At 45.1% G+C, this 24,308-nt stretch overlaps 1 protein-coding gene across 1 annotated transcript in view; it reads left to right on the plus strand.

Annotated features, from left to right (window-relative positions):
* The first annotated feature begins 995 nt into the window (after window positions 1-995).
* The window catches only part of SNTB1 (syntrophin beta 1), a 232,200-nt gene continuing 208,887 nt past the window's right edge, over window positions 996-24,308 (plus strand). The window contains exon 1 of the mRNA XM_047725127.1: window positions 996-1,857. Within this exon, the coding sequence (XP_047581083.1) occupies window positions 1,308-1,857 (550 nt within the window). The 5' untranslated portion in view covers window positions 996-1,307. The remainder of the gene's footprint in view (window positions 1,858-24,308) is intronic.

Raw genomic sequence — 24,308 nt, forward strand, 5'->3', positions numbered from 1 at the left:
GGAGGTTCAGCTGTGCCACGGGTTATGTTGGCATTTCCGGATTGGCCTAGTCAGGTAACCAACAATTATCATCTTGTTCTTCTGGAAAAAAATGCATCCTGAGCTCCAAATAAGTAACCAGTGAAGGAACTTTTCAGATACAATCCATTGGCACTGAGTTCTTAAATGGTGAACTTCCTATATTGAAAGTTGGGGAAAATCTTGGGGGGAAAAAAGAGAAAGTCCCAGGAAACATTTGGTATGGCACTGGTGGGGGAAAAGATAGGACAGAACCACTGAGCATATTCGGTGTTAAAGCTGGAAAGGCATCAGTTCCTGGGGCCTGGGACAGACAGTGACCTGCTGAAAAGCCCTCCCAGCACGGACCTCTCCAGAGATCGGGCAGAAAGATGTCCTGCATTTAAAGAGAGGAAGTTTCCGGTGGACACTCGGGTTATGCTGACGCTTCACGCTGAGTTCTCAGGACAGCCTTCCCTCTAGACTCTCAGAGAACCCGGGGCCTCGGTCTGAGTCTACCTGGCAGTCCTCCCGCGAAGGAGAGACAGGTAAGAACTCAGCAGGAGAAGCCAAGCCTCGGGTGGAGGATGTCCGCGTGAGGAGAGGAATATAGATAGAGCTGGGGGGTTAGGACTGAGGGACAATCCAGCGGGGAGGTGGGGGGAGTGAAAGGGAAGAGGTCGGGGCATCGAGGGAGGGGACCCAGGCAGGAGGAGCGGTCCCAGCAAGGGAGCGGTGTGGGCGCCGGCGGAGAAGGAAGGCTGGAGAGGAGAGGGCCGTGCTGGGGAGGGCAGCGGGCGCGAGGAAGCCGGCCCTGCCGCGCCGTGGGCTCCCGGGAGCGCGGCGGCGGGGGTCTGAGCCGGCGAGCCGCGAGGGAGCTGGAGCGCCGGGGCTGCGGCGGCTGGAACAGGTGAGCAGCCGCCGGGCCGCGGGCCCCGCCCCTCCCCGCGGGCCTGCCTCCTCCTCCCCGCCCTCCCCGCGCCCAGCTGCGGCGCGGCTCCCCTCGGTTTGGGCTTTTGCAACTGGCGCCTGGCTTGCCTTTTTTTTTTTTTTTTTTTTTTCTCCCCTCCCCTGAGTCTGTCAGTCCTTCTTTTAGGTCGCTCCACCCCTCAGGCGAGGGGGAACGGGCCGGGCTGTGGCTGCCAACTCGCGCCGAGCGCGCGTGCGAACTCCCGGAGCGGCGTCCCGCGCCCGGCCTCCTCCCTGCGGGGCGCGCGCTCCCCGCTCCCCGGGCCCGCGGCCTCCCCCGCAGCCCTTCCCCACTTTTCCCCCCTTTGGCAATCACATGGCATTTTAAGAATGCCGGAAAGATGGCGGTAGCGGCGGCGGCGGCGGCGGCGGGGCCGAGCGGCGGGGGAGGCGGCCGGGCGCAGCGGAGCGGGCTGCTGGAAGTTTTGGTGCGGGATCGCTGGCACAAAGTTCTGGTGAACTTGAGCGAGGACGCCCTGGTTCTGAGCTGCGAGGAGGGCGCCGCGGCGTACAACGGCATCGGCACCGCCACCGATGGCTCGTTCTGCAGGGGCGCCGGCGGCGCGCAGCCCCCGGACTCGCCCGCCGGGGTCCGCACCGCCTTCACCGACCTGCCAGAGCAGGTGCCCGAGTCCATCTCCAACCAGAAGCGCGGCGTGAAGGTGCTGAAGCAGGAGCTGGGCGGGCTGGGCATCAGCATCAAGGGGGGCAAGGAGAACAAGATGCCCATCCTCATCAGCAAGATCTTCAAGGGGCTGGCGGCGGACCAGACCCAAGCCCTGTACGTGGGAGACGCCATCCTGTCCGTGAACGGGGCCGATCTGCGGGACGCCACCCACGACGAGGCGGTGCAGGCGCTCAAGCGCGCGGGCAAGGAGGTGCTGCTGGAAGGTAAGGGGTTAACGCCGCGCGGGCCGCGCACACACCCCATCACCCTCCCACCGCACCCTCAGGCTCACCCAGGTGCCGGCACCACCCTGGGGCCCTGCGTGGGGGGGGGGGGTGCGGTGGCGGGTAGTTGGGACAACTTTAACCCACCTGGGGGGCAACTTGTCCCTACCCTAGAGTCGCTGCGGGCTTGGACCCAGCAGGGGTGTGTACAGAGGCTCGGCGAGTTGGGTTTCTCTACGTGGCAGGCGCAGGGTCAGATGCTTTAGGGCACCGTTCGTCATTTTTACCCGCGGATAATCCGAGGGTAGCGTACGGTCGGGAAAGTGGCACTGGAGAGGAAGGGCAGCCGTCCGCGCTGCGGTGAGGGCTCCCTGAATAACCTCAACTCTCTTAGTTTTCCGCGTGGGCATCATGTTCTCAGAAGCCTGGGCAATCCATTTAAAAAGGTTCCGTCCTAAAGAAGTCAGAGAGAAGTGGCCCTGTTTGAACGCTAAAAGCCCATCATCCTTCTGGACTTTCCTCCTTACGTATTGGAACCCGGGGTTATGCTGGCGAGTTGTGCCTGAGCTGGGAACTATTTTGCAGCTTTACACAGAAGTTCCCTTTCGGTGCCAGGTGTTTGGCCGGTCAGTCTGGATTCCAGGCCGCTCTGGGTGGAGGGTTGCTGAGGCAGTTTTTCTGCCTGCCTTTTCCCGGGATTTTTCCCTAGTGGGGTGGAAACAGTTTCGCATTTGTAAACAGTTTCCTCTGAGTGTGAGGCTCCTAAGAATGGACTTTCTTGAGATCCTGTGTGCATAGCCTCCTAATTTTTCAAGTGGAGAGAACAAGTAGCCCTGGTTTTGTACCCTTTTGTGGTTATGTGCAGAAAGGCAGTAGGGTATTAAGTGGATAATCACCCTCGTTTCCCACCTCATCTGTATTTCTTACTTGGTATCTGCCTCCCTGGCCCATAACTTAATTTGTACAAACCTCGGTCAGGTTATTATCAGGTCAAATTATTTTTGTCTATTTATTCAGCTTCCCCTCACTGTAGGTGGAGATGTCTGGGGTCTTTTATTTAGTTACAGTTCATTTCCCCTGAGTTGATTTGCGTCCTGAGGGAACAAATCAATGAACCCATAGCCATGGAAACAAGAGTGTTTCAACTCAGATCTTGTAAACTGGTGGTTGATTTAAATCCTAAATTAAGGACTTAGGTCAATTTCCTGCTTACCAGATGTGGTGCTGGTGTGTGAAACTGAGAAAGTTCAAAGTTGGGAAACCAGCTTTGTTACATGTGACAGCTGATGCAACACATGGTGTCTACCTCCTGCTGGGAATACAGAGGGCAACCCCCCCCAACACACACACACCTTTATTTATCTAGAGGATTTGTGATGTCTTCATATTTAATTGCTACCCTGGATCCAGAAACTGGAAGGCTATTGCTTTGGCTTGATGATTAACATGAGTAAACAGAAAAAAAGTTTTCGTGACTTAAGTGTGTTGGTTTGTGTGACAAGGGGCAGGTGGGATCTGGGGCAAGTGTAGTTTGGAGTATAAACTGCTGGGCCACCTGCTTAGCTTGGAGTGTTTACTATAAACTATCAGGGGACCAGGAGACAAAAATCAGGTCAGTTCTGTTTCAAGGCACTGCCCTTCATTATGTTTTTTTTTTTTCCCTTGGTTTCAATTTAATGAATAATGACTTAGCAAAGAGATAAAAAATACCTCTCAAAAAGAGGAAGGTAAGGTGATTCCCTGCAGTTGAAAATAAAGAAAAAGAATCAGTTATGTGACTTTACAGATGCAGCAACTGAAGAGTGAGTGTTTTAAACCCCTCTAATGTGACATTCTTGCAACATGTCCTGCTGTGTTGCAGATAGGACCTCTGGGGGAAGGCCTGTGAGCCTCCTAGACATGAACCACCTGGGCTTGGGGCAGCAGTCTTATCCCTTATCCCCAGCCTGTGTTTTCAGAGATCGACTGCAATCTAGAGAGGCAAATAGAGGCCCCCCTTGAAACAGCGTCTCTTGTTCTGAGTTCCAGTGTTGGTTCTAAATGCAGTAGGAGAGATTATATACCATGAAAGCCAGTATCACACATCTCTTTTGTAGCTTAATACATGGATTCTCAACTGAAGGGGCATATCAGAACCACCGGAAGGGCTTTTTAAAATCACATACCTTCTTGCCTGTATTCTGAAGTGCAATCTCAATGGCTGAATTTCTACATAGGAGTGGCTTTGTAGATGTAATCAGCTGGGACGGGAGGCTTAGGGAGATGTTTTAAAGATATGTTTATATGAAAAATGCAGTTTTTTAACTTAGACTGGTATTGTTTTGTTTTGTTGTTGTGGAGCGGATTTGGTGGGGTTTTTTTTTGGTTTTGTTTGTTTGTTTGTTTGTTTGTTTTTTGAGCCAGCCGGCCAATACACACCCCCATTCCATGACATGCGCCCTCTAGTGGAGAATCAACACCACTGCTAATGGAACACCCTGAAAAGAAAAGCTGAACAGCAAGTTTCAAAGCCTGCCTTCTAGTTACAGTCTGTCACAGAGTTATCTTACCCTCGTTGAGCCTCAGTGTCTCCTGAAAAATGGGAGTAAGAAAACTCGGCTGGACATTCCTGCTTTACAGGGCTGCTCTATGGAAGAGAATCTGAGAGTAAAAGAAAAAAAAAAAAGAACATGCATCAAATGGCTGCTATGATTAGTTATAATTACATGAAACGAAGCTGAAATTGTCCCTCCCAAGGGATAGTCCATTCCTCATACTGTGCTAGGGTTCATAGTTCTTATTTTTAGTATACTTATTATTATTATTACATAACTGTAATGTTAGGAGACCATTCCTCTGTGGGAAGGGAATCATGGCAACAGCTAACATTTCTTGAGCATTTTTATGTGCCAGGCTTTACTTGCATTTGTTCCTTACACTTTTTGTAACTCTGTGAGGCCAGTACTGTTGTTCCTTTTACTGATGAGGAAACAAGATCATAGACAGTGGGTTATTTGCTTAAAGTAACACAGGGAGGAGGCTTCCAGATCTATCAGACTTCAAAGCTTATCCTTGTAACTTCCGGGTGAAATTGATACTCCGAGCTTCTCCTACAACTATGTACTTAACTCAGTTGAAGCTTCTTCAGTTCTTGGGCTCAGGATGTTCTTCCCCACTTCTCAGATACGCTGAAATGCTTGAGACAGCCTTGAGCAGGAGAAGCAATTGTGTGGGCTACACAAAAGGGAGGGACATGGAAGAGGACTGAGTCTAAAAACCTTAAGGCACTGAGTGCCTGGCTCTCCAAAGGCAGCTGCTGCCACAATGGGGCTATTTTGCAAAGAGGCAGGGTCTCTGTCATTTGAACACCTGGCCTGCAAGGAGATTACATTGTAATTCAAGCTGAAAATAAAGTGTGAATATACTGTGCTAGTGAAGTCAGTGTTTAACCAGATAGTCATCAAAGTTAAGACCAGACGTCTTCATGTTATGAACTCATTCCCCAGTTGCGGGAGTAGGGGCGGGGATCCTGCATTCAGCCGTGGAGATATGGAACCCCATACCATCAGGGGACAACGGGGTACACAGATACGGAGTGAATGGCCCCCTGTGGAGTGGAGCTGGGCACAGCTGCATAAATGTCCTGGTAGTTCTGAGTCAGGGGTGGTGGGATGAGGTTTTTTTGCCCTTAGATTTTTTTTTTTTTTTTTAAGATTTTATTTATTTATTTGACAGAAATCACAAGTAAGCATAGAGGCAGGCAGAGAGAGAGGAGGAAGCAGGCTCCCCGCTGAGCAGAAAGCCCTATATGGGGCTCGAACCCAGGACCCGGGATCATGACCTGAGCCGAAGGCAGCGGCTTAACCCACTGAGCCACCCAGGCGCCCCTGCCCTTAGATTGATAGCGAAATAGTAATTTGAAATCTGTCAACATTTTTGTAACTGAAACTACAATAAAGTTAGTTTCTCCATAACTTTGTCCAGATTGGAGAGTGCAGAATGTTCTGGAAGACTCATACAGGGGTAGGGAAGCGGGGAGTGGGTGGTAAAGAGAATCTTATCTGGGTCCAGAAGGTATCCTAGGGAGCTGGACCAGAAGAAGTAGAAATTCAAAGGAGAAGGTCAGAGACTCTTGTTGACAGGAACCCTGTCCATCAAAGCTCCTCCCCCAGCACTGCTCCCAGGAATGCCTGGCTGCTGAGATCATCTAAAATGTCACTTGCACAGTCAGTTCCTTTAGTGGTAGAAGTAGGGATGGCAGGGCAGGGAGATGGGGCGCAAGGCAGAGGCAGTGGTTTGGTTGACATGAAATCTCAGGATTGGACAAGAACTTGTATTTTATAGGATCTTAGTTTACTTAAGATACAGGATCTTCTTGTGATCTCTCTGTCTGTCAAATAAATAAATAAAATCGTTAAAAAAAAAAAAAAAAAAAAAAAAAAAAAAAAAAGATACAGGATCTTTTTTTCAAAGATTGTACTTATTTCTTGAGAGAGAGAGCATGAGCTGGAGGAGGGAGAGGAAGAAGCCGGCTTCCAGGGGAGCAGGGATCCCCCCAACCTGGGGCTCGATCCCAGGATTCAGAGCAGATTTCAGACGCTTAACGAACTGAGTCACCCCAGCGCCCCTGGGATGTGCGGATTATTAAAGAATATCCAAGAACTGTGGAATTTAGCGTCTTGAAACTTGGGTGCTTACATTTTAACTAGTGGTTACTCTTTTCACAAGATGCTTTTTCTTGTTGGGCCTTGATTTTCTTCATTGGGAAGCTAGGGAGCTAAGTTAAGCCATTGCTAAACCTTATTTCACTTTACATCCTATAAATTCAGACCCTTTTTTTTTCCCCCCAAAGATTTTATTTATTTATTTGACAGTGAGAAAGAGAGGGAGAGAGAGAGAGCACAAGCAGAGGGAGTGGCAGGCAGAGGGAGAAGGAGAAGCAGGCTCCCCACTCAGACGTGGGGCTTGATCCCAGGACTCTGGGATCATGACCTGAGCCGAAGGCAGAGGCTTTAACCCAGGGAGCCACCCAGGCGCCCGACCCTCCACTCTCTTGACGAGCCAGTATTCTATAAGAACGCTGGTCCTGGGGGCGCCTGCGTGGTGCAGTCAGTTAAGCGTTCACCTCTTGGTTTTCAGCTCAGGTTGTGATCTCAGGGTCATGACCTTGAGCCCTGTGTCAGGCTTTGTGCTCAGCAAGGAGCCTGCTTCAGATTCTCTCTCCCTCTCCCTCTGTCCCTCCTGCTCGTGCATGCATGCGCACTCTCTTTCTCTCTCTCAAATAAATAAATAGATCTTTAAGAAAAAGAATGCTGATTCGGCTTTGCCCCTCTATATAGTAGTCCCCCTTATACAGGGTTTTGCTTTTCCACGGTTTCAGTTTTCCGAGGTTCACCACAGCCTGGAAAGCTGACAATCCCCACTCTGAGAAATTCTCAGAAGGTCACCGTAGCCTAATGCTCTGTCACAGTGCCTACGTCACTCCCCCGGCTTCACCTCCTCACCTAGGCCTCTTATCATCTGCCCTCATCATGGGAAGGGCCAGTACAGGACAGTAAGATATTTTGAGAGACAGAAAGGCCTCAGTCACAGAACTTTTATGACAGTATATTGTTATAATTATGCTATTTTATTGGTTATTGTCGGTGCTAACTAACTTATTATTACTGCCTATTTCATAAATTAAACCTTACCATAGGTATGTTTGTATAGGAAAAAACCGTAGTATATGTAGGGCTCAGTAGTACTGTCTGTGGTTTTAGGTAGGTATCCCCTGGGGTCTCGGACAGTATCCTCTGCAGGACCCTGTGGTGCCTACCGTTTTGCAGACTCTTTACATATGTAATAAAAGCTAACATTTATATATTCCTTGCATCACACGAGATGCTTTTCTAAACGCTTTACGTGGACTAAATCATTGCATTCTCACAGCCACTAAAACTATTTCCAGATGAGAAGACTGAGGCACAGATCATCAAAGTCACTTGCCAAAAAAACACAGAGAATAAGTTCCAATGCTGAGATTCAAACACAGACTTACCGTTTTGAAGCCTCACGAGCAGCCTTATGCGAGAAGCAGGTTAGGGACGCATATCCCTGGTTTGTTGATTAGAGTGAAGCTCCAAGAGGTCCCATGGTTTGTCCAATTCAGGTCTTCTGCTTTCTTGTCTACTGTATTTGTTTTCTATTGCTGCTCTAACAAATTACCCAAAACCTTAGTAAATTAGAACACAAATTTATGGGGTGCCTGGGTGGCTCAGAGGGTTAAAGCCTCTGCTTTCGGCTCAGGTCGTGATCCCAGGTCTTGGGATCGAGCCCTGCATCAGGCTCTCTGCTTGGCGGGGAGCCTTCTTCCTCCTCTCTCTCTGCCTGCCTCTCTGCCTGCTTGTGATCTCTCTCTGTCAAATAAATAAATAAAATCTTAAAAAAAAAAAAAGAACACAAATTTACAGTTTTTTAAAGTCAGAAGTCTGATGCAGATCTCACTGAGCTAACTTCAAGGTGTCCATAGTGCTGTATTCCTTTCTGGAGCCCCTAAGAGAGAATCTGTCCCCTTGCTTTTTCCACAAGCTTCTAGAGACCACTCAGATGCTTTGACTCATGATTCCCTTACATTTTTAAGCCTGTGGAGGCAACTTGAGTCTTTCCCACATCAAAACACTCCAACCAGCGTGCCTGGGTGGCTCAGTCAGTTAAACATCTGCCTTCAGCTCAGGTCATGATCTCCAGGTCCTGGGATCGAGTCCCACATTGGGGCTTCCTGCCCAGCAGGGAGTCTGCTTCTCTCTCTCTCTTTCCACCCCCTGCCCCTCCCCACCACTTGTTCTCTCTCTCTCTCTCAAATATATAAATAAAATCTTAAAAAAAAAATACCACTTCAAACTTTATTCTGCCTTCTTCTTGCATTTTTAAGGACTTGTTTGTGATTACTTCAGTCATACATAGATAGTCCAGGATAATTTCCCTTCTTAAAATATATTTTAGGGTGCCTGGGTGGCTCGGTGGTTTAATCCTCTGCCTTCAGCTCAGGTCATGATCTCAGGGTCCTGGGACTGAGTCCCGCATCGGGTGCTCTGCTCAGTAGGGGGCCTGCTTCCTCCCCATGGCTCTATGCCTGCCTCTCTCCCTACTTGTGATCGCTCTCTGTCAAATAAATAAATAAAATCTTAAAAAAATATATATTTTAAACTATAACTTACCTGATTAGCAACCTTAATTCACTTTGCAGCCCTCCTTCCTCTTTGCCAGGCAAGATAACCTATAGTTGGGATCTGGTGACTAGGAGGTGTGCAGCTTGGGGGTGGCGGAAGGGGGCATTTTTCTGCATAATACATCTGGTTTGCTGAAATGGTAATGGTACAGAGTTCCCAGGTAGCTCTTCAGGAATGTCCTCCATCACGGTAGACAGTCCTGTCCTGTCACTTGGCAGAGGAGTTCCTCATTCATTCATTCATTCATTCATTTGCCTAACCGGTAACTTACTGAGTGTCCTCTATGTGCCATATACCACTAGAGCTTGCCCATGACAGACAATATCACAGTGACCAACGCAGATAAGCCCCATACAGGCAGCTACAGGATGGAGTGGAAAGTGCTACATCACAGGCATTATGGGATGCAGTGGGAGCCTGAGAAGGGCATCCGGCCCATTCTTGGACAGGACTGTGGAAGGCAGAGGTCTCAAGGCAGCCCGACAAAGAGCTTGGCTCTCAGCTGTAGCTCCGTGTGGGTAGAGGTGGGGGGAGTGTGGCCTTTTGGCCTTGCTAAAGGGCAAGAATGGAAAAAAAGACCAGAGAACTGAGCAGGAACCGCGGCTTCTAGGCCTTGTTACAGAGTTAGATTTCCTTCTCAGGGTGAAGTGTGCGAGGCAGGGAAAGGTCATGCTGAGTTTCACATTTCAAGAAGTGCAAGGTAGACGAGGCTCTCTTGAGGTGACCCAGCCTCACGGGCCCAGCCAGCAGCCCGGGGTTCAGGCGCTCGACCCTGGCTTGTGCTTAGGAAGGAGACCCCTCTGCCACGGGGCTTAGGTTTGTAAAAGTGGCTTCCCACACATTGTGGTTTTTGTCACCAGGTCAACCCTCTGTGGATGATTGGGCTGGGGGAATGACCCCCCCTTTTTGTAGAGGAGGAAAATGGAAGTCAGAGATGAGGTGACTGGTTTAAGGTTACCTTGTAAATGGGGGAGCTGGACCTCGGATTCTCTCACACCTGCCAGGCTCTAACTACTGCACAAGACATCATGTCAAGATGTTGTACAGTGGGGGCGCCTGGGTGGCTCAGTGGGTTAAGCCTCTGCCTTCAGCTCAGGTCATGATCTCAGGGTCCTGGGATCGAGCCCCACATCGGGCTCTCCACTCAGCAGGGAGCCTGCTTCCCCCTTTCTCTCTGCCTGCTGCTCTGCCTAGTCGTGATCTCTCTCTCTCTCTCTCTACATCAAATAAATAAAATCTTTAAAAAAAAAAAAAGATGTTGTACAGTGGACGAAAGGAAGTCTGACAGGTGTAAGGCATGGCCTCTGATTTTGGGGAGTTGACAGTTACTGAGGAGGTGGGGCATTTGAGGCTGATGGTGAATTTCTTGAGATTCATCATAGAAAGTGTGTGATTTTTTTACCCCAGCCTATGTGGCATAGTACGCGGCACTGTGTTAGGCTGATTGTAAAATGTCTTGGGAAGGAAAACAATAGAAGGACAGAAGGGAAAGAGAGTCAGTGGGGGAGTAAGGGAGGGAGAAGGGGAAGGAATGACAGCAAGGAAGGAAGGAAGGAAGGGAAGAGGGAAAGTACTTTGGGGACCTGGTGACCTTTTCTGATGACTCCCATCCTCCAGCACTCGTGCTGTTGGACTGTAGTAAGGATCCACTTTTAGCATCGATAATGAAAACTCTATCCAGGGCTGTAGCGAAGAATACAGAAGCCACTTTATAGCCTGGGAAGCACTTACTTAACATAGACCGGTCTTGAAAGGCAAAAAAGGAGCCAGACATGATTTTTAAAAGTTATTGGAAAATGTAATTATCCTTTTAATGTTGTATTTATAACCACCTTTCCTCTGCCCCCCTGTGGCTCAGGGACCTACAAGTCTGAATATGTAAGAACACTTTCCACCTAGGGAGATGAAAACTGTCTGCTTAGGTATTTTAATTCTTTTTTTTTTTTTTTTTAAAGCTGATGTATCAGCCTGAAAATTCAGACCATATTCCTTATGTGAAGCGGATCAGGACTGTCCTTCAGTTTCATGTTTCTGCCGTGGAAGGAAATGCTTTTCACGTTCCGTGGTGCGTTGTAGCACTCACCCCATGGAGTGTGTTTTAAAAATAACTCACTGCACACAGCTCCACATTTGCGAAAGACATCTAGCCGAAGCTACCAGTGGTCTGTTTGGTGAAGGGAAATTATTCTCCGGCAGCTAGTGGCCTACTAAGAATTCTATTGCAAATGATGCATTTCAAAGCAGTTAATGTTAAAGAAAGGCCAGAATTTCCCCTGCATTTATACCAAATGTTTTATATACCAGACCTCATTACCCACTCCACTGGCTTTGAGCTATAATAATCGCTTGCCTTTAGCTCCGGCCTGCAGAGCGTGACTCCAGAGAAAATATGTAACACCACGAAGTGGTGTCCTAACAGACCCATGCAGATGAGGCCCGCTCCCAAAGTGGGACAGACAAGATGGGAAAGTTCACGCTCATTAGAGATTATTAAGGAAATAAGATGATGACCCATCCCATGGCTCAGTGCTTTTTAAAACTACTTCCCCTTCCTGTGATAGGAAGCGTCGTTTGTAGCTCATTGATAAATGTGGGAAGCTCCATCTCAGATTTGATGACCGGTTGCTGAGTGTTACCATAGTTGGTAGACCCTGTTCTTGGGCCTGCTCTTGGTTCTTTTCCTTGCAGTTTCCTTCTCACGGCAGTATAATGCTGTGGTTTAGAGGATGGGCCTTGGATTTGCTCAAACCGGGCTTACATTCTTGTTCTGCTTCTTGCCTAGCTGTATGAGCTTGAGCGAGTGACCTACTTACAAGCCTCAATTTCTTAATCAGTAGGTTCATTGTCAGGAGGAGAGCAATTATGGATGGAAAGTGGTTAGCTCATTGCCTGGAACATAGTAAGCACTAAATATTTACTAATTAAAATATGGCATGCCGCATGCTTAGCTAAATACGGTTTGCAGATAGAGGATCCAATCATAGACGGGAAATGAGGGGGTCAAGCATATGTGATAGAATGTCTTTTAGGGGACACAAAGGAGAGTTTGGGATTTACCATGTTTGGGAACCAAAGGATGCGACTGATGGCCTGGGAGAGTTGGTTTGCCTTGTAAAGGTGAATTAGGATCCCACAAGGGTCTATTTCATTGATAATGTTTAGCAGCATCAGATGTTCTCCATCAGCCAAATCACCGTGTAGGCTGCGGTGGTTTCTGGTGGGCAGATGCGAACTTTGTCTCAAAATGCTGATCTGCAGGAATGTGCAGAAAAGTGTTTTGTAAAGGGAAAGTGGGCAAGTACAGATTTAACCTACACAGCAAAATTCAGAATTCTTTGAAAAAATGTCTAGGACTTATAGGAATGTGGAGATCTTATTAGCCCAAGAAAACCCAAATATTTCTTTTGTTAAAATGTGAAAAGTGAAATATTTTTTCACAGTTTTTATATTTTGTTAAAATGTGAAATATTTACATAACTGTTCCTCAGCCAGCATTATACTTTGGTTTTTTATTTTTTTATTTAATACTGTATTTCATGGAATCCAAGGGACATCCCAGTGGAACACAGATCACTGTTCATGTGCCCTTGAAAAAGAAAAGATAATGTTTAAGATGGGCGTGTCTTAATAGGATACCTGCTTAGAATTACCATGTCAGGGGCTATCCCTTCAATACAGGGATAAGTGAAAAATAAATCCATCCCACAGAAAGGGACAACAAAGGAACTCACACATCTCAGGTTGGGTTTTGGTAGAAGGAAGGAAAAATATTATCTACTGAGGTTTTGAATTGCAAGTTGGTTCTAATAAATATTGAGGTCTGAATGTACAGTGTCAGTGTAAGTTAAAAAAAAATACGTAGACAGATCATGTAAAGTGGTTTCAGATGAATGATTGGAGTAGTTGTAAATTCTCTCTGCAAGAACTCAGCTTCCATCTGTGCCTCCAGCAGTGTTAAGGCACATTCCTCGAATCAGAAATGATAAAATCTGAAAAAAAAGAAAGGACAGTTGGATTGATGACATATGGTGTATAATAATTACACAACTAGTTATTAAAATAATTTTTCTTGTAGCGTTTGAAAGGTGGCGCCTTGTCAGTAGATTGAAGTAAAAATCTGCAGGGGGATGAGATGAAATTCCTCTTCTGAAATCAAATGTTCCAGAGGTAGACAGGTGTGGAGTAATAAATCACATTTATATAAATTACAACTATTTCTATAATAATAATTTATAAGTTATGTAAATACTGTAGCGGAATTTAGGGAGTATCAGAAGCTACTAAGGATACCTGGTGTACAAAGGAATGGCTTACAGAAGAGGTGACTTGTACAGTGGGGTTATATAAGCAAAGTGAAGCTTAAAATATAGGTAATTACTTGGCTACTTGGGACCCTGCATTTCAGATACTTTCATCTGAAAGCTTTTTATCTGCAGTAAAAATCAAGCTTAATGATTTTTCTTTTTTGCTTGCAGTATCCACAGACTATCCTCTGTTCTTCATGTTTAGAATTTGTCTAAATCAAGATAATGTAATGCTATATCATATATATGATATAATATAAACATAATATAGCATTCCTTTGCCCACCCTTGCCCAATACTTTGTCTTTTGTCCCCCAGAATGTTAGAATACATGTTTTACTTAATAATTTAGTAATTATTATTAAAATATATATTCTAATAGCACTGTAGGCACATAATATTTGGAATATTAGAATATATTTCTAATTCTAAATATACATATATAAATGTATATTCTAATATTCCAAATATAATATGCCTATGTCCTGCTACTTCATTTCTCAATGTCAGCCATTATTGACTAAATCATTCTATTTTTATAAAATTGTCATTATGGCAACATTGTTCCATTTTCCAGCCACGGGATAGTTTTGATCAAGTTTCTTGCGGCTTCTAACAGTTTCTCTTTTTTTCCCGTTTGCTTCATTTTCATATACCTATCTAATTTTTTTCCCCCCAAAAGCAGTACTAGATTTATCAAATTTCTAAGAATAACTCTTCTTCAAACATTCTTTTTTTTTTTTTTAAAGATTTTATTTTTTATTTATTATCTTGACAGAGAGAGAGAGATCACAAGTAGGCAGAGAGGCAGGCAGAGAGAGAGAGGAGGAAGCAGGCTTCATGCTGAGCAGAGAGCCCGATGCGGGGCTCGATCCCAGGACCCTGGGATCATGACCTGAGCCGAAGGCAGAGGCTAACCCACTGAGCCACCCAGGCGCCCCTTCTTCAAACATTCTTACATGGCAAATCACACCCCCATTCTGTTGATTTTCCTGCTCTGTCAACGGACTGCTTCTCCCTTGGTCTGGTGCGTGGCCATCTTCCTCAGGCTGTCCTGAGCTTTCTCCTCCGTTTCCGTGGAGCCTCTGTCCCCTTCACTTGTGGTTTACTCCCTAGTTTTTGCTGGAGCACATTCACCAGTAGCTTCCTGAGAAAGAATGTGTGGGAGGTAAATAGGTGAAAATATCTTTAATCTGTTCTCTCACTGGACTTACACTCTGGGCGTGAAAAGTCTGAATGACTATTTTCCCTCAGCAATTTTCAGAGTTTCTGTGAGATGTCTTTCTGCAGTGAAAGGTCTCATTCTCTTTCTTTTACGTTTGGCCTCCTTTTTCTTGCTGGAAACTTCAAATTCTTCTTATCACTGATATTCTGAGTTGCATCTAGTGATTGGCCTTGGTGTGGGGTTTTCGTTCATCAATTTTCTAAGCCCTGGGTGGGCACAGATGAGCTAAAACTATGGTTCCCAAACCGTGTGCCTATATGGCATAGGGTGCCCCAGTGAACTCACAAGGGGGCCATGGAATATTTTGAAATTTGGGGGAAAACAGCAACATCTTTTGGACACTGGGAAAATCATTAACTGGAGACTCAATAGGAGATTGCTACATTCCTTTTATGATGTCAGTATCTTTGCAAAACTGGTTTTTTGCATTTGCCGTGATTTCAAAACAAACAAAAACAAGTGCCACACAAAATAAAAAGTAGTGTGGAATAAGAAATGAGGGTGGCAGCATCCGGTAGGATTCCAGCATTTGGGGAGTTGTATAATGCCCAGCAGGTGCTACGTTTTTAGGACACGAAGATGTAGTACATTGTTTGGATTTAACTACTTAAAAAAACTGAATTGGAAAGTATCTCTTCGGGCCCTGGGGTGTCATAAAAAAGGTAACTGTGACATTAAAGGTGCCATTTAATGAGTAGACTGGGACCTGTGGTCTGAATACTCTTACACTTCATTTCTGGAACATTTTCTTGTTTTATTTCTTTGACAGTTCTCCTCCTCCCTCTTCTTTGCTCTCTGTGCATGGAAATTCTTTTGGTTGGTGTTGGACCCTCTGTATTGATACTGTGCTGAAAAATAATGATTTTTGTTGCTGTCTTCTTGCTGTTTCTCCAATTGTCCTTTTCTGTTTATTTTTGTTCTTTTTCATGGAGAATCACTAGATTTTTATCTGCAACTCTTGTATTGATTTTTTTTTAACATTTCATCTGTCATATCACTGAGTTCCAGGAACATTTTCTTATTCTCATTGCTCATTTTTTTAATAGCACCCTCTTGTCTTGTGGATGCCACGTCTCTGCTGATCTCTCTGAACATCTTAATAGTTTTTTTGAAGATTTTTTTCCCACCAGTATTGACTCGGATGTCTGCAAGTTCCTTTCCCTCTGCTTTGCTTTTCAGTGTGTTATGTATGCATAATCTAATAGTTTCATCTCTTTTGAGATTTGCTCCATTTTTGTATTCCCCTAGAGGCGGGAACTGACTTGAGGATCTCGGGGTAAGATGTTTACTTGGGATACAATCCCAGGAAGCACTGGTGGTAGAGTGGGGACAGGAGATAATAAAGGGAATGAGCCCATCAAGGGGGGCCCCACAGTGGGGCCACTTGGTCACTCTGGAGCTTAGCATATTTCCCTCTGAGGTGGGACGAAACAGGTAAAACTTACCCACTCTCCACTCATCCTTTTGTTAAGGGCTATTGCTGGGGGCATACCTCTCTGGTGCTTCTGTTGCGCATCCCCCTGAGGTCACGAGTACTCCCTGGCCCAGAAGATGCCCCCAGACCGAGAATTGCAGTTACTCCCTGCCAGCAGCCTCCCAGGTGTGGACCGGACTGCGGAGGAGATACATGCGAACGGGCTCCAGCTGGACCACGTGGCCTAATTTAAAAGTGTTCAGAGGAAACCTAGTGGAAGATGGACTGCGCTCAGATGCGGACAACTTCCATCCCAAATCTCTCAAAAAGGCTGGTCCGGGCACGATCAAGATGCCGTATACTGCCCTGGGAAACTTTGCGAAGCAGAGCTTTGGCTACCTGTGCCTGCCTTTTAATTTCTTTTAATGTGTGGTCAATAGAGAGTTTTGCCTTTCCTGTTAGTTGCTTACAGTTCCTGTAAGTCGATGATGCACAAGTTAGATTAATTGAGTCGAAGGGGAGTGTAGTGTTTCTCAGCTTAGGGCCTGTTGACCTTTTTAGATAAGGACTGGCCGTGAGCAAAGTGGACCAACTAGCTGTGTGACCTTGGCAATAGCCTTACCTGCCTAGAACTCCATTTTCTCATGGATCACAGCGGGATGACAATAGTACTTTCTTTATAGGACTGATGTGGGAACACAGAACTCAGTACACAAAGAGTTCAAAGTGTGTTGACTGTCTTTAAGGTATGTTTGTCTGTTTGTCTTTCCCCACTAGACTGTGTGATTCTAAGAGAAGGGATCAATCAGGTCTTTTCTGTCTTAGAACCTCGAAGAACCGAAGAGAATTGGCCCAATTATGGCAATTATGTTGGTCATTAGCCATGGCCCTAACATGGCAGGATTTGGGGAAAAGCAAGAAACAGCTTTGGCTGGTGAAACTTGCTGACTATAAAATAACATACATGGTATTGGGTCCAGAGCTGCTCAAGAGTGTCTTCAGGCCATAGGCCTTTATTATTTTAATTCCCAGTTGAAAGAGGGCCTAAGGTAACAAAGGTGATCCTTCCCCTTAAAACTTGGGAAATAGGGGCGCCCCGGTGGCTCAGTTGGTTAAGCAGCTGCCTGCAGCTCGGGTCATGATTCCCGGGTCCTGGGATCGAGCCCCGCATCGGGCTCCCTGCTCAGCAGAGAGTCTGCTTCTCTCTCTCCCCCTCTCCCTCTGCCTCTCTGCTTACTTGTGCTCTCTCTCTAGCTCTCTGTCAAATAAGCAAATGAAATATTTAAAAAAAAAACTTGGAAAATAGAATTTTGTAATGGATTTACTAATTTTCAAATATTTTAAAAACTTAAAAATTTTTTATATGGGCACATTTTATTTTGAGTTATAACTCATATCAGAATCATTATTTCTCGTTTTGCCAGAAAATGTACTCTCCACCAGTTTGCCTCAATAATAATGAAGTAATAGGAGACCTTGTATTCCTGGTATGGTATGTGTATCAATCTATATCTGTCAGGGAAAAATAATCAATATAATTTTATAACTACTCCAAGAACTCACTTAAGTTGTGTGTTCTTTGAAAAGACCCGGGGCCCCTGGGTTGCTCAGTGGGTTGGAGCCTCTGCCTTCGGCTCTGGTCATGATCTCAGGGTCCTGGGATCGAGCCCCGCATCGGGCTCTCTGCTCAGTGGGGAACCTGCTTCCTCCTCTCTTTCTCAACCTGCCTCTCTGCCTGCTTGTGATCTCTCTCTGTCAAATAAATAAATAAAATCTTTTTAAAAAATTAAAAAAAAAAAAAAAAAAAAGAAAAAGCCCATAAAGCCTGGAAGAATGATCTGAAAGAAGAAACCTTTTTTTTTTTTTTAAGATTTTATTTATTTATAAAAGAGAGAGCAAGCGAGCGTGAACCTGGGAGTGGCAGACAGAAGGGGAGGGAGAAGCAGACTCTCCGCAGAGCAGGGAGCCTGACACTCCATCCCAGGACCTGGAGATCATGACCTGGACGAAGGCAGACGCTTAACCGACTGTGCTACCAAGGCACCCTAAGAAGAAACTATTTAAAGAAGGAATATCAGACACTGATTTGTAAAATTCCATTCTCAGCTAGTTTATTTTTTTAGATGTGTTCATATATGTCTGTTTGTGTGCATGTAATGTAAAACACGCATGCAAAATACATTTGGGACAATCAGAAGGTTCCCTGATACTGTTGTAGTGACAGAATGTCCAGCAGGAAACATATAGAACAGTTTTGCCAGGGGTGTGTTACAGACAGTCAGTGTTATCCATAGAGTGAGGGAGGGATCCTGAAAGTGCGGACAGTGGGGAAGGATTCTGCAGAACTAGGGCAGGGCCTGAACTGGACCCAGAAGAGGTCATTCTTGCCTACCACTGCCTGCTTCCAGGCTGTATGAAGACAGTATCCTTGCCACACCAGCAGCTTTCCTCTGTCCACTTCCCGGTGTGTGATGGGCAGATTCTTGTGGCAGGACTCAGGCTCTGGGAACCTCCCACTTCCCATACCCTGCCTGTTCGTTTTCGTGTACAGATGTGTTTTGTTGGGTTTTGGCTTCCCTCTCCAGTCTTTCTGACACTTTTACAGATTTACCCCCTTCATAGGTTGCCTCTGTTCCTTCCAAATTCATACACTGAAGTGCATCCCCCTCATACCTCCGAATGTGGCATCTGGAAATAGGGACAGTGCAGATATGGTTGGTCAAGATGGAGTCACGCTGGAACAGGGTGAGCCCCCAGAAGACTCCTGTCCTTAGAAAAAGGGAAGTTTGGACACAGACATCACACACAGATAATACCATAGGAACTTGAAGGCAGAGACTGCAGTCAGGCATCTAAAGCCAAGAAACTCTAAAGATTGCCAGAAAACCATCAGAAGTTGGAGGCGGCCTGGAACACACTCGCTGTCACAGGAGGAACCAACCCTGCCAACACTTTGACTTCAGAGCTGGGAGAGATGGCTTCTGTGCTGGAGGCCGCCCAGTTGGTGGCACTTTGTTAAAGCAGACCTAGGGAGGGGGAAAAAAAATTACTCCTCCCATGGGAGGCTTTGGAATACAGTTCATAAAAATTTGCAGGGAGTTTAGGGAGTGAGCAAATAGTAATTGAGACCTAGCACAATTTTTTCTCTTTGTCAAATGTCTAATGAGACCATCTGTCTTTTACTAAGTGTTCAGAGATTTCTCTCTAGGTGTGTGAGTCAGTGCTGAAAGGGCTAGGTGCTGGCAAAGGTTGTTCGAGGTTGCTGCGAGACATCCATATGGCACTACTGAATTTTGCTCTCATGCATGTTAGCTTTGCCATAGTACTGTTACTTTGGAGGAATTTCTCTATTTTTTGTGTGAGCCAGAACTTGAGATCCATGCTTCTGAGATCATTAATCTAGTTCCCAAAGTCTTCATATGCAGGGTTCCTGGGTGAAACACAGTTACTGGATACAGAGCATTTTTCCAAGTATAAATATGTCCCAAATATTGCATGGGACATACATAGGCTCAAAAACATTTGTTGGTTACCTGCAGGTCCAATTTGACCGGGCATCCTATGTTTCCACTTGCTAGAACTGGCCTCCTTATTTACATGGCTTTCAAAAGCATGGACTTGCAGCCAACCAGTGACAAAACCGTGAGTCATGAGTCAGCAGAGAGATACTGATCGGCGGGTGGATCACTGAAAATGGTTTTGTAAAGATGAAAGTAAACCAAGGAGCTGCTCAGAAGGTGTGGCTGTGACCTTTCTCAGGCCCTTCTCAGAAGAAAAGAGCAGCAGAATGAGGGTGTGGTTCCTTCTCCAAAGACTGCCTCATCGCCAATTTTAGAAGGACCAGAGTTGGAAGCAGCCCCTAAGAAATGAGGCCAAAGGGCAAGGAATAAGATGGCCATAAATCCAGAATCAGCATGGACTGAATTACTCATAAAAACTAATATTATTACCAACATGATGTGAAGTAGTTATCATCTGAGAATTGAAGAGTGGGTATCTTGATGTTGTAGCTACAAAACTAACTGTTAATAAAAACTAATTGTTATTAACAACCACCCCTTTTATTTTTACCCTGCTTTCTTTCTGGCACCTCAAAGTACATGTTTATATACATATCTATATGTGTGTGTGTATATGCATATATATATATATATGCATATACACACACACATATGCTATACTGTATGTTGTTTATTGGTTTCTTGTGTGTCTCCCCTGTTCACAGCTATATTCCCAGTGCTCAGAGGATTGCATGGAACTCACTGCCACACTCAGTAAATACCAATTGAATGGACGAACCAACCAATAGCTTTCTTTAACCCACGGCTTTGCAGAGGACCTCCAGTTGGTTTTAAAAAAGGGGTTTACCCTTTGAGCTTTCTATGGGAAGGCCTGAGAAGTTTCTTCCACTGTGAATTAACTTGGGCTGGTGGGGGGTGGGTCTGAGAGCTATGGGGAGAGTTTAGACAGAGCAAGATCCCCTTGTCCAAAATTTCCAGCATTCCATTGGAAGTCAGTGAGTTGTATCTGGCTTTGGGACATTGTATGGTCTAAAGGACTTCTTGAAGCCTCTCTAGCTTCTTACTAATTGGTGGCGAAGTTGCCCTTCTTTTATACTAAATCCACCAGCTGTTGGCTCATTCTTGCAGTTTGATTCACAAAGGGAAAAGGAGACACGTGGGAAGAAGATTTCATTTCCTCGATCTTATTGTCACAACTAAACCCAGCTGCAGGATTTTTTTCTTTCTACATCTTAAAAAGTTTTTTTTTTTTTTTAATCATGCTTGACCTGTATTAAAAATAAGTTGAGGGATGTATTATCAACCGAGAAAGACACTGTAAGCTAGTCACAGTTACAAAAGTTCTTCGAGGGGCGCCTTGGTGGCTCAGTCCGTTAAGGGTCTGTCTTCAGGTCAGGTCTTCATCTCAGGGTCCTGGGATTGAGTTCGCCCCTTCTTCCCTGCTCAGCGGGGAGCCTGCTTCTCCTTCACCTTCCGCCCTTCCCCCTGCTCCTGCTCTTTCCCTCTCTCTCTCTCTCAAATGAATACATGAAATCTATTTTTTTTTTAAAGATTTTATTTATTTATCTGACAGACAGAGATCACAAGTAGACAGAGAGGCAGGCAGAGAGAGAGAGGGAAGCAGGCTCCCCGCCGAGCAGAGAGCCCGATGCGGGACTTGATCCCAGGACCCCGAGATCACGACCCGAGCCGAAGGCAGCGGCTTAACCCACTGAGCCACCCAGGCGCCCAATGAAATCTATTTTAAAACGAAAAAGTTCTTTCATGTGCTTCCGATCCCATGTATGTATGAAGATGACAGAACAACTCCAGTTTTTTTTCGTTGTTCTTCTTTGGCAGCGGCATTAAAATTCGGATGAAATCTTTGATTGTTAAGGTGTTCTAGAATCTTGTAAACAGGATTTTTTTTTTTAATCGCCTTAGAAAAATTGGTATTTTGACTACCTAAAACAGTGTAGGGTTTGAAGTTAAATAGCTGGTTTGCACAAAAACTTGGACCCTGATTGCCCAAATCTTTATAATTCTAGCTGTCAGAGGCCTAGGATTAGGGGGGCAAAAATTTTTAAAAAGGAAGTTTGTGACTCGGATAGATTGTGTGCTGATAGATTACATTTGGGGACAGCGTTTCTTCACGGACAGCCTGTGTCCTCCCTCTCAGACCCCAGCCTGCCTTATCTTTTTAGCAGCACAATTAGAAGTGGTTGCTGCAGTTGCTGTGGAAAAATCCACCAGGAGGTTATCATATTTAATGTTTCAGAAAACTTCCTTTGGAAGACGATAACAGTATTTCTTAATCACGGTGCCGTTGGGCAAGCACAGGTGTGTTGCATACCGTTAAATCACTCTGTCCTTAGGACATAGTGTTGTTCTTTCAAAGTATTTGGCTCTCCTTCCACCTTTTTCCTCCAACCCCCTCTTTATGCCAAAGAAAGCGCATTTCCCAGACTTACTCTCCACATCCAGCAAGGTATTCGTTCAGAAACCCTGAGTGATTTTTTTTTAACTCCTTCCCCCCCAGTTGCATCTCCAAGCTCAAACGATGCATGTTTCTTACTGGGTTTGGGTCCCCACATGTTGACTGAGGATCTCCAGTGTTCCAAGCATTATAGCAGATTACAGAGATAGAAGCTTATTAACAAAGCAACTCCCCCTGCCCCCCAGGTGCTTCTGATCACTGGGCCAGGAGCCCCATAGAGAGGCCATGTTCTTCTCTCTGCTTCCATTGGAGTTTGCCTTGCACTGAATCGGGAGAACCACAGTATGAGAGATAGTTCAATCCTAGTAATGAAAAAGGTGGGTTGGAATTGTATTTCAGTCCATTTTGGTTACGTTCAAGGTATGAGTCATAAAAGGCAAGTGATGGGAAAGCAGAGGGCTTCTCTTTATGAACCAGTTCAGAAACATTTTGTAATACCAGCTTCTTTTTCATTGTAACTGCAACATAAAATCCAGATCTTTGGTCTGCCATCTGAACCTACTACAGTTTTAGCCTCAACCTACTTTTCTAACTTTCCAGGTAAAGGCAATGCTTTAGCTAAATTCTTCTACCCTTACCTCTTGAAAACCCTGTGCCATATAGGACCTCAGTACTTGGCTAGCCATGGGCAATTAGTAAGTGTGCGGAGGATGAATGAATGAATATGGATGTAGGTGTCTCCTGGGCCATGCTGTTTTTTCACATCATTTCGCATTTTGTGTGGAGAGTATTGCAATTCCAAATTCCTGACAGAGAGGGACTCTCTTTGGTGTGACCTGGGTCAGGGAGCTCTCCTTTGCCCAGAGAGCTGTGTCCAGGAAAGGGCACGTGGCCAGGAGCTCACTTAGTGGGGGTTCTAAGCACATTCTCTGGGAAGGGTGTCATGAGTATGATGGGCCACACCTCCAAAGAGCTTAAGGGGCAGAGTTCATTGAGAGATCTTAGGGGTTCAAATATAGAGAAGGGACAATAGGGAACAAGGAGTTTGCTGGTTTTTCTTCTTTGCCTTTGAAGGTGGACAGAAGTCAAAGAAATGGTGCAGAACTGGAAAGAGTTACAAAGGAAGTGGTATTTTCAAGGGAACGCCAGGCTTCCGTCAGGGCAAGTAGAAGGAGGAGGAGGAAGTATCTGAAAAAAGATTTAAGATAAGGAGAAAGAATTTTTTTTTTCTTTTTAAGATTTTATTTATTTATTTCACAGAAGAGAGAGAGATCACAAGTAGGCAGAGAGGCAGGCAGAGAAAGAGGGGAAAGCAGGCTCCCCACTGAGCACAGAGCCCAATGCAGGGCTCTATCCCAGGACCCTGAGATCATGACCTGAGCCAAAGGCAGAGGCTTAACTTAACCACTGAGCCACCCAGGTGCCCAAGGAGAAAGAATTTTTTATGACAAAGCATAATTCATTTTATTTTATGCTTTCATTATAAGTATTGACATATATTTTGCTCATTATCTCATTTTTGATTACATAGGTGTTTAGTGAGTATTCAGGGCCAAGTCTAATGTCTAATATTGCTTTTATTTTAAACAGTGCCTTCCAATTCTAAACAGTAATATTACAAATTTGAAGAAAGTGACCCACTTTTAGGTTAGGATTTGTCAATAATTATTGAGTGACTCAGTGAAAAGTGAGTGAATGAATGAATGAGTTAGCAAAAACAAACGAAGAGTGCAGAGTAGGTGTATTTGGAAAATTATCAGCTTTATAATTTAATGAGAAATATTTCCTACTCTGAGTTGTCTGCCAGCACTTGTTTTCAAAATTAACCTGAAGAGTTCTCCCAAGTTAGATAGGTTTGCAAAAGCTCTTTAAGCTAATAAACAGTTGCTTATTTTAGGAGAACTATTGATTAGACAGACTGAATAAAAGCAAATTTTTCCCCTTTTAAGTTTTCTGTGATGTGTCCTTGCTGCAAAGACCTGTAGTTAGAAGATTTGACTAGGAATCAAAAGGAAACCTGTTGTCTTTGTTTTTCTTTCTGGGCGAAAAGCAAAAGGTAAATATCATGGTCAAATGAAAAAGTAAATTGGATTTTAAATTTTTATGTGTGTCTACCCAGGTTAAGGCGCTCCGACTTCATTCCGCTGTATGGTTATAATTGACAAGACCCCCTAAAATGTGACATATCCACCTGAGGGTTGACTCTTCTAATGTAGTTATAGGATGAATGCTTTTACATTGTTGGGCAATGACTTCACTGGATAACAGCTGTTACATTTATAACATTTGGTGTGTGTGGGTAAACATATGCATATTTATTTATAATTTAAATTTTTATTACTTCCTTTGATCCCAAAACATCCTAGAGTATACAGTCACTT

The sequence above is a fragment of the Lutra lutra genome, chromosome 4 (genome assembly GCF_902655055.1).
Source record: "Lutra lutra chromosome 4, mLutLut1.2, whole genome shotgun sequence".
NCBI classification, from domain to species: domain Eukaryota; kingdom Metazoa; phylum Chordata; class Mammalia; order Carnivora; family Mustelidae; genus Lutra; species Lutra lutra.